General features: G+C 34.7%; 1 protein-coding gene across 1 annotated transcript; it reads left to right on the forward strand.

The window, feature by feature from the left end:
- The first annotated feature begins 340 nt into the window (after positions 1–340).
- On the forward strand, positions 341–9,952 carry LOC8278050 (translation initiation factor IF-2, chloroplastic). The gene is made up of 12 exons (XM_002532781.4): positions 341–2,195; positions 2,332–2,364; positions 2,658–2,771; positions 2,959–3,108; positions 3,264–3,362; positions 3,455–3,517; positions 3,748–3,903; positions 4,035–4,100; positions 5,485–5,721; positions 7,138–7,413; positions 8,379–8,567; positions 9,405–9,952. Exons 1-12 carry the CDS (start codon positions 639–641, stop codon positions 9,564–9,566), a joined length of 3,102 nt encoding a protein of 1,033 aa, XP_002532827.2. The 5' UTR covers positions 341–638; the 3' UTR covers positions 9,567–9,952.
- The last annotated feature ends 352 nt before the right edge of the window (positions 9,953–10,304 follow it).

Raw genomic sequence — 10,304 nt, forward strand, 5'->3', positions numbered from 1 at the left:
TCAAAATTTTATATATAAATATTTGAAATAGAGAAATGTATTTAACTTTTTGAACTAAAATATTTTTTATTTTTTATTTTTATTATTGATCAACTTTTATACGTATAAATGTTTATATAAAAATATAATTTAATTCATAAATTAACAAATATTTATAATAAATAATAATTATATAAATATACTAATCGCAATTTAAATATATAAAACCATACATAAATTAAAATTGTTGAAAAAAATGGTTGAAGCCTTATCATATGGAAAAGAATTTGATAGGCGGAAAAGCAGCCACCCAAATGCCAATTTATTTTAGCATTGTCCGTCACCGCCAAATATATCTCTTATTTTCTCTATCCACAAAAAAAACCTTTCTCACTTCACTCTCTCTCTCTCTCTCTCTCTCTCTCTCTCTCTACTAATTCCGAATTGCATGAGAAGAAAGGTAAGTGCTTTTACCATTAGTACCGTCATTTTCCTCTCGAAGTTTTCAATTTCAATTGATTTCTTGAATCCCCACAATTCGAAAACACATGAAGTTGTTTTGGGTTCTTCCAATTTTTCTTGTTTATACATGAGATTGTAGAGGTGTGTTTTCTTGTGCGTGTGTGTGCGTGCGTGTTAAAGCAGCTTTTTTTATTTTGATGGGTTCAATGGTAGTTCTTGTTGGGAGCATGCCGTCTTTGGCTTCCTTGATTAGCTTAGGAAGTTTAAGTGTGGCAGCAGCGACTTCTAGTTCTTCAGACTCATATTATTCATCCTCATATTCACTTGTTCGAAGAGTTTCTTTATCGAAAAGGGGTCTTAAGAGTGCCAAAAGATGGCATTGCGTTTGTAAATGCTCTGTTACTACCACAGATTTTATTGCTGATCAAGGCAATGCTGTATCCATTGATTCTAATAATTCATTTAGAGCAAGCAGTAATGGTGGAGATGCTGACAGTGAAATCTTGCTTAAGCCTGCTCCTAGGCCTGTCTTAAAACCTTCATTAGGGTCTAAAGGTGATTCCCTTTTAGGTATGAGCTCTACTCAGTTGAATTCTGGAGATTCTGATAATGATGATGAACAAGAGAGGAATAAAGTAATTGAGTCGCTTGGTGAGGTGTTGGAGAAGGCTGAAAAGCTTGAAACTTCTAAACCAAGTGGACCGGGTAATCCTAGCAGTAGTGGGAAAGACAATGGAAATGTAAATAAAATAACACCACCTAACATTGGTACTAATTCACGAATTGCTAAATCTGAGAGTTCAGGAGCCACTCGTAAAACTAAAACTTTGAAGAGCGTGTGGCGAAAAGGGGATACTGTGTCCTCCGTGCAAAAGGTTGTAAAGGAAGCTCCTAAAGTTATTAATAAGCTTGTGAAAGAAGATACTATAACAGGGGAAGGTACAAAGCTAGAATCTCAATCTAGTTTTCCTTTAAGACCTGTGCAGCCACCCTTGAGACCTCAACCAAAGTTACAGGCAAAGCCATCTGTAGCTCCTCCTCCTGTGATGAAAAAGCCTGTTATCTTGAAGGATGTGGGAGCAGCCCCAAGACCACCAGTTAGTGGTGAAGCTGATTCGAAAAATAATGGACGGCAGCCTATTTTAGTTGATAAATTTGCCCGCAAAAAACCAGTTGTAGATCCTCTAATTGCTCAGGCAGTTTTAGCCCCCACAAAACCTGGAAAGGGCCCAGCCCCTGGAAAATTCAAGGACCGAAAGAAGAGTATTTCACCTGGAGGACCAAGGAGACGACTTGTTAATAATGATGAACTTGAGATTCCTGATGAGGAGACATCAGAACTGAATGTCTCTATTCCAGGTACAGCTAGGAAAGGGAGGAAGTGGAGTAAAGCTAGCCGGAAGGCTGCCAGACTCCAGGCTGCCAAAGATGCAGCTCCTGTCAAAGTAGAAATTTTAGAGGTTGGGGAAAATGGTATGTTAATTGAGGAGTTAGCCTACAACTTAACCATCAGTGAAGGTGAAATTCTTGGGTATTTGTACTCAAAGGGGATTAAACCTGATGGAGTGCAGACTTTGGATAAGGACATGGTAAAGATGATATGCAAGGAACATGATGTGGAAGTTATAGATGCTGATCCAGTTGGATTTGAAGAAATGGCAAGGAAAAGAGAAATTCTTGATGAAGATGATCTTGACAAACTAGAGGACAGGCCTCCAGTTCTAACTATAATGGGGCATGTGGATCATGGCAAGGTGAAGCATTGGACTTCTCTATCACCTCTCTGTTTTAATGGGAAATCCCCATCCTTTGTTAACTTTGGATGTCAAGAAAAGTTTTTGTTTCTGAAAGATCTTTGCTAATACCTGTTTATTGTTATTTGCATGGCAGACAACTCTACTGGATTACATTCGTAAAAGCAAGGTATGCTGAAGCTTTATAATCTTCCTACTACCTTTTGCACTGTTTTCCAGATAATGCCCATGGACTTGAGGTTGTTCCATAAGTTGCACTACTAAATATTCTATTCTAGCCTATTGACTTTCTTACTGCAATAACATTATTTCATGGAGTGATATCAAATGCAGTCCAGGAGAAAGGTCTCTAATGCAATATTGAGATTGATGTTTGGTTAATTGGTTTTTGAAACTATATGTGGTCAGTTGTAGCATCATGCACACAGAATTAACTGCAGCCTGACAGCTAGATATGTATAGGTGACTGCCTCAGAAGCTGGTGGAATTACACAAGGAATTGGAGCATATAAAGTCCTCACACCTGTGGATGGAAAAATGCAACCTTGTGTTTTTCTTGATACTCCTGGACATGAGGTAAGCTGCCAATTTAAATGTCTATTATGAAACATTGAATGTTAGATCATATCTAGTGTGCATTAATCCTTTTTTAAGCAACTAATGTCTTGTCTTCCTTTTAGGTGTTTTTATAAACTCAACTGTGACTATAATGTGTTTGTACTTCCTTGTCTTTAGACTATAATTATATCTTATGCATGTGTAGGCATTTGGTGCAATGAGAGCTCGTGGGGCAAGGGTGACAGATATTGCTATTATTGTGGTGGCAGCTGATGATGGGATCCGTCCTCAAACAAATGAGGCCATAGCTCATGCAAAAGCAGCTGGAGTTCCAATTGTTGTTGCTATAAACAAGGTATTTTAACTGTAATTGCTCTTATGTTTCTTATCAAAATAGAGCTTCTAGTACTTGAAAATGCATATGGGTTACTTTGTGCTGGCATTAGGACTTGCTGGTTCTCGATAGACTTGATATGAATGTGTACGTTCTCTTTTTCTTTATGCTACCAGATAGATAAAGATGGGGCTAATCCAGAAAGAGTCATGCAAGATCTTTCTTCAATTGGTCTTATGCCTGAAGACTGGGGCGGTGACATCCCAATGGTTCAGGTGTTTTCTTAACTCCCTTTATTTTTTTGACACCTTTCTTTTGTGCTTTATATTTCATTTGGTTGACACTTTATTGTTACCTCTTGTAACAGATTAGTGCTCTCAAGGGGGATAACATAGATGATTTGCTAGAAACTGTTATGCTTGTTGCTGAGGTCAGTTAAATTAATTTCGGTGCAAGCTAGTTGGTTTTGCTTACTTGCAATATACAAAAATAAATTGTAGTCTGCTAGTTGTCTTTTTTTCTCTTTTGAGGTTTGGACTCTTATACTTCTTATTTATAACATGGTTGTATTCCCTCTCTTGTGACTCATAGAAATGCAGAGGGTACAATTAATGTGATCCTTTGTGTTATGGCTTCTGACCAGATCCGTGATTGTTTCAGTTACAAGAGTTGAAGGCTAATCCGCATAGAAATGCAAAGGGTACAGTTATTGAGGCAGGTCTTGATAAATCCAAAGGTCCAATAGCTACATTTATTATACAGAATGGCACACTTAAAAGAGGGGATGTTGTGGTTTGCGGAGAAGCCTTTGGAAAGGTTGGTTACTTAAATCTTGAAACTCTTTCTACTTTCCATAAGATAAAATTGGGAATTTGATATGATCTAAGATTATAAATACTTAAATTTTAAAAGTGAATTCACATTGGAGAAGTTATGCCCATTGTCAGGTTCGGGCTTTATTTGATGATGGTGGAAAACGAGTGGATGAAGCTGGACCATCTATTCCTGTACAGGTTTGCTGTTTGTTTTTTCTACTATGTTCAATTTTTTTTACGTACTTCTTGTTTCTTGTTTGCAGTAATTTTTGACAGGTAGCTTGTATGTAGGAGAACCTCATCAGTACAATAGAATGATATATAGCAAATCATAACATTCCAGTGCTGATTTTACTAAATTGAGAAAATTGAAAATCTAGTTATGGACTCTTATTGTAAAAATCATCCCTCTAATTATGAAAAATATAACACTATTAAGAGTGCAAAAGGTTGTATTAGTGTGTTGTGCTGATTTTATGATTATAGCAACTGTGTGACCTTTTTGTTTTTTTTTCTTCTTCTAAATTTCCTTCTTTATGCTTGGGAATCAAAAAAATCACTAAAATATTTTTAGGAGGTTTGCCAGCTAGTCTTTGTGGATGTTCGATTTAGAGGTTTTGTGCAACTGGTAGTTGTTTTCCACTCAACAACTATATTAAACCTGTTTGGTAAGACCTAAGAATCAGCAATGGGTAGTTGATTTAGGCATAATCAGCTGTTGATTATATTAACTCCATTTTAGAGTCTTTTCTTATAAGCTAATAGCTGATTTAGTTTATTTATTTATTTGAACATAATCCTTATGAAAACTTATTAATAACAACTTACTTTAAATTGATCTTATTTAATTAACTTCTTATAATTTATGATAAATAATAATTATTTTAAAATTATACTTAATAGTTAAATAATTATGATATTCATAATTGTGGAATTTGAAATCAAAAATGCTTTTATTAGTGGAATTTAAATTTGAATCTACTGTTAAAGTAACTTTTATATGTATTCTTAATAATAAAAATAATTGAGTTAACAAAATCAATTGTAGCATTTTTGAATTATATTAAGCTATTTTTATTAATTTCTATCATTGAAAATAGTATTATGAAATAAAATAAATTGAAGGATAAATTATACCCTCAATGTTCATTCAATATATTAATAGCAGCAACTAATAAAATTTTATCAAACAGTTTGATTTATTAGTTAACAGGCTAACAACTACCAGCTGCACTGACCAGTCAAACCAAACAAACCCGCTAATACTAATGGTTCAGCTTTTCAGTAGATTGCCGACCTTTCTTTACTAATATCACAAACATTCTTGTGGTTCTCATATAATATTTTCATTTTTTTTTCTTTTGATTATTGGAGTTATTTTATAATGCTCAGTTATATATCACTGTTAAAATGATTCTCTATTTAGTAGCAGAAAAAAAAAAAAAGAAGAAGCTAAAATTAGAATTTGGGAGATGTTAAAGAGATGAGGCTGTTCATTAAGTTGTTTCCATGATTCGCAAGAATTGGCTGACATGCCAGGCTCTCGTATTTTCCCTTATATATCTTGCATCTATGTCTATAGGTTATTGGATTGAGTAACGTACCAAAAGCTGGCGATGAATTTGAGGCTGTTGCCTCTCTTGATATTGCACGTGAAAAGGCGGAAGCATGTGCTGAATTATTGCGAAATGAGCGAATAACAGCCAAGGCTGGAGATGGCAAGATTACACTATCTTCCTTAGCATCAGCTGTTTCATCAGGAAGGCTGTCTGGAATAGACTTGCACCAACTGAATATTATATTAAAAGTTGATGTTCAGGTATGTGTATTTGGACACATTATATTTGTGAAACCATAAAAAGAGCCCTGTGATGTTTTCTTGTCCATCATGTTCTGAGTTTTAGTTGTAACTAGGACATGTTGGAAATATGGCTTGGCTATTATGCATGTGCTAGCTTTTAGCTCGTGCAGTACATATACAAACACAAATAAAAAGATTTTCCGTCTTTTATCTTTTCTGGTTTTCTCACGGGGCGGTGGGTGGGGGTTGAGGGATGGGTGGTGGAAGCAAATTGGTAAACGATATTACAAAATAGAAATGGCAATGCATTTTGGATATTCTGTTTTTCTTCAGCTTCCCCTGGTGTTTTTGAAATCCAAGAAATTGCACATGGAAACAAAAAGCAGAAAATAGAAATGGAGAAGAAAATTAGACAAGGAAAGAAAAAAAAAAATCTCTAGAATAATACATGCTCCAAGTGATTTGGAAGAAAAATAATCATCCTTTTAAATGCCAAATTGTTTTATAATCGCATGGAGTGAAGGGATATTATGTGAGAACTATTTATTTCACTCATTATTGCAAATTTATGTTGGCTGTCACTAGTTTCCATATTCTCCCTTCTATTTGGTCCTGACATTAGTGTCAGCTATTAAAGTGAAGTGATGTTCATCTGATAGCCCACATTTATGCATCTTACCCTCTTAATAATGTGTAAATTATCACAATGAATTGAAAAGCATGAGATATCAAAACCCATAAAGCAACGTGCAAAATTGGATGTTCATTTTTTAGCACTTAAAGGAACCAATTAGAAAACCAAAATTTGAATAAAAGTAATTAAAGAATATGGTTTCTTTAAATTTATGCAAGTCATTCCAATTGGTAAATTTTTAGATTAGCTTTAGCTCACAATTTCAATTAAATAGTAAAATATAAGGCATGCAAAATTAAACATATGATTTTCACTAATACACTTACTGAATCAACTACAAAAGCCATTAAGTACTTCCACCTTTGAAGTGAAACATTGTTGAGTTATTCCCTTGTCTGGTTGGACCAATACAATTTTAATGTTGTAAATATAAAATTTTCTTTGGACCCAAATGTGCTTGTTTTGCTTTGCGGACTTACCTCAATTTTTTCTCAGGATTTATGCCATACTGGGTCTGCCTACTGGCCGACTACATGAAACTATTGGTTTATGGTTTCATGCCTAGAAATGTTTACACCATCTTAGTTTGACAGCTCTCTTTTAATGCAAAATGAAATCTTTTGACAACAGCAATGCATTTGTTGCTTCATAGTGATGGCTGCACTATAAAATATGTGCATACTCGTACCTGTAAATTGTTTTTGCATTGCCTGAGGTATTAGCATAATGTTGTTACATGATTATTGGCAAGCGTTAGTTCATTGTCCATTAGGAAGTAAATCTCTCTTTGTTGTGACTAGGGATCTGTTGAAGCTGTCCGACAAGCCTTACAGGTGCTCCCTCAAGATAATGTCACCTTGAAGTTCCTCTTACAAGCAACAGGGGATGTAAGCTCAAGTGATGTTGATCTTGCCATTGCCAGTGAAGCTATTATTTTAGGATTTAATGTCAAAGCACCGGGTTCTGTCAAGAGCAATGCAGAAAACAAAGGTGTTGAGATTCGGCTATATAGAGTTATATATGATCTTATTGATGATGTACGAAATGCAATGGAAGGACTTCTAGAGCCTGTTGAGGTTAGTTCAAAAACACTCTCTCTAATTTCTTTATTTTTTTCCCAATATTCTTGGGAAGCTTTTGGCAATGTGAAGTATAAATTATATAAATGTGCTGTCTTATCACATGGTGCAGGGTGTAGTCTGATTAGCAGTTATTATATAGATGTCAAATCCTTCAAATTATTTATGCTGCATGGAAAATTATTCAAAGTTCTGTTTTGTCTCTTTGAGGTGTTTTGAATTGGGGGGTTTGTGGGCGAAGGGGTAGATTGAGTTAACATGTAACTGGACTTCCCATTTTTGTCATGGTTTTTTTTTAGATCTTATCAATATAACCCTGCAGGCCTTTGATTTGACCTGCTTGGAGTTTGAGTATTTGAAACTTGCCTATTGAGCTATTTTCTTTTTCCTGTGATATTAGCTTAATTGTGTCTATGCCTCACTTCTTCCATCCTTTTGTCGTCTGGCACTATCACTAAATGAAGCACCACTTACTAAATAATCAATTAATCTTTAATGTCGGGCATGCTTATTTACTTTAACTATTTGGTTAGTTGTTTCTTCATTCTTTCAAGTTTCATAGTGCAATCAATTTTCTCATTGTGTTAGGGTTTGAAATCAATGGAATTTGGTAATGAACTTGGAAAGGAAAGGTGTATATGAACTGCCGTTCAGTAATGATGTTTGAGGAGAAAATAATTGCTATTTGCTGAATGGAATAACTGGTTCTGGTTGCAGGAATTTTTTTACAGCATCTAGGGCACAAATATATGTTCTTTTAATTTTTGTTTTTATTTTTAATTTGTTTAATTATGGTGGAAAATAGTGAAAAAAATATATTGGAATTAGGTTATCTGCCAGTCTAGTAAGGGTTTCATTCTCCCAAGTCCATATTGCTAGGGAGCATGAGCTGCCTTTTGCTTTGATCTGTGAGTTTTATACATTTGAATACTTACACTTTGGAGTTGCATGTCTACTGATAGGAACAAGAAACAATTGGGTCAGCAGTAGTTCGGGCTGTATTTAGCAGTGGAAGCGGCCGTGTTGCTGGATGCATGGTAACAGATGGGAAAGTAGTGAAAGGCTGTGGTGTTAAGGTTATTCGAAAGCGAAAGACAATCCATGTTGGCGTTCTCGATTCCTTGAGACGAGTAAAGGAACTTGTAAAAGAGGTATGTCTTTGAAGCCTTACAATTCTGGGTTCTGATAGTAAGTCAAATTCATGATGTTTCAATTGCGAGCTGTGTAATTGGTTTGTATTGATGTCTGTATCATGCCCGTATGGAGCTGCATTTGATTTTAGACCTCATGGAAATTGCTAGATTGTAGACTATTCTATATTCAGGTATATGTGAAAGGAATTATTTGCTTAGCAGACTTTACAGAGGTTATCTGGATGCATTTTCACTACCTCTATTTTAGTATTCTCCATTGCTAATCTATGGTAAAGGCATTGCAAAATCTTGAGTAGCTGCAATTTGGCATCGAATGAAATGAATGGATAATCCAATTTCTCTATAAATGTTTTCTTCTAAGGATGTGTACTTGCCATTGCTGAGTGAGATTGCTGGTATAAAGTTATGACATATCCAACTTGTGCTGTCTGTATTTAAAATTTTAAATATTGTGCATTTGCTCCTTATTGTTGACAGCCATTCTTGATCTAATTTGAATGCTGTGTCTAGATGCTGTAAGTAGTTGTCTAGTAGCTGGATGCCAAATTTATTGGCTCTTCGAGTGTCGAGGTTGTCTCGAGGCCTTTTTGGGAAGGCTAGATAGTGTTGCTCAATTTACATCTCTCTCTCTCTCTCTCTCTCTCTCTCTCTCCTTGTGTTCTGGAGTAATCATGTCTGTTTATTTCTTTCCTGTAAAAAGATTGATTAAATAAACCAAAATAAAAATAAATAAATTCTACACTTTATTACTTTGCAAGATGAGGTAGTGGAATGTCAATGCGCTAAGGCTATGGCCATTGGCTTCTATTTTACCATAATTTACTTTGAGTGCAGGTAAGTGCTGGGCTAGAGTGTGGTATTGCAATGGAAGATTATGATGATTGGGAGGAAGGAGATACTATTGAAGCCTTCAACACAGTCGAGAAGAAGCGGACCCTTGAAGAGGCATCGGCTTCGATGGCAGCTGCACTGGAACATGCAGGTATTAATGTGTAGAACTTGAGGTTTCAGAATTAGCAACTTCACGACATCTCCAGATGGAATCAAAGCATTATAGCTAAAAATGGCGGATAACGCAATCGAATCAGTGCTCCAACATTATTTAGCGGGAGAAATGTATAAATGGATTGCTGTAGGCATGCAATTTATTTCAAGTTGCCAGGCACTGGAGGATCTGAGCTTGTAGTAATTTTGTCCCTTGTTGTATTTGCTATTCTGTTTTGTATATATCAATCACATCTTAGCTTCCTTATGTAAAAAAAGGAACAATCAGGACAGTTCCTTGAAAGGTTACATGCCTCAAACACTTTATAATGTCATTCTTAGAAGGCAAAAAAAAATTTATTTAATGATGCACCGAATTGATTGCATCTTCTCTTCCATCATAAGTGTACCTTATGCACTATTTTTCTTTGTGGGAGTAAATGTAATTAAACAAATAGAATAAAGTGCAATTTGACCACTAATTTTGTTATATACTGGTTCAGTTTAGTTCTTTTTTAATTTTTTGAATTTTTTAATCTAGATTTTTGTATATTTTGTTGAATTTTTTTTTTTAAAATCTCCTTTTGAAAATAAAAATAATTGATTTTAAAAAATAATAATTAAATAATAATATATTATTTAATTATTTTATAATTTTAATATAATTAATGTAATTAAGCAACAATTAGCTATTACCATTATTATTTTTGCTGAAACTACTTTTATTTTCTGCTGATTTGAACACTATTA

The sequence above is a fragment of the Ricinus communis genome, chromosome 9, assembly GCF_019578655.1.
Source record: "Ricinus communis isolate WT05 ecotype wild-type chromosome 9, ASM1957865v1, whole genome shotgun sequence".
NCBI lineage: Eukaryota > Viridiplantae > Streptophyta > Magnoliopsida > Malpighiales > Euphorbiaceae > Ricinus > Ricinus communis.